The sequence below is a fragment of the Buceros rhinoceros genome, unplaced genomic scaffold (genome assembly GCF_000710305.1).
Source record: "Buceros rhinoceros silvestris isolate BGI_N320 unplaced genomic scaffold, ASM71030v1 scaffold9867, whole genome shotgun sequence".
Lineage (NCBI taxonomy): Eukaryota > Metazoa > Chordata > Aves > Bucerotiformes > Bucerotidae > Buceros > Buceros rhinoceros.
In genome coordinates this window covers 7,487-7,715 of record NW_010423927.1, presented here as the reverse complement: position 1 = coordinate 7,715, position 229 = coordinate 7,487, and the positions used below count along the sequence as shown (strand labels likewise).

Sequence of the window (229 nt, the reverse complement as noted above, 5' to 3'; positions counted from 1 at the left end):
TGCTGTGAGGGCACAGCCATGGCTCTGCATCCCTGGCTCTGGTCTCTGCTCTTTGCATTCATTGCTCACTCATCACCCTCCACCTCTCCGTGCCAGCTGCGAGTGTCACCCGATGGGGTCGCGTGAGAGTGGGTGCCACGCGCTGACAGGCCAGTGCTCCTGCCAGCCAGGTGTCACGGGGAAGCAATGCGACCGATGCCACCACGGCTTCTTTGGCTTCTCTGCCAGG

The 229-nt window shown here is 62.4% G+C and overlaps 1 protein-coding gene across 1 annotated transcript in view; it reads left to right on the top strand.

Annotated features, from left to right (window-relative positions):
* The window catches only part of LOC104497359 (laminin subunit gamma-3-like), a gene marked incomplete at its 5' end in the record, with an annotated part of 13,157 nt that overhangs the window by 7,757 nt on the left and 5,171 nt on the right, over nt 1-229 (top strand). Inside the window, one exon of the mRNA XM_010140599.1 lies at nt 97-229. This exon is cut by the window's right edge and continues 1 nt beyond it. Within this exon, the coding sequence (XP_010138901.1) occupies nt 97-229 (133 nt within the window). The remainder of the gene's footprint in view (nt 1-96) is intronic.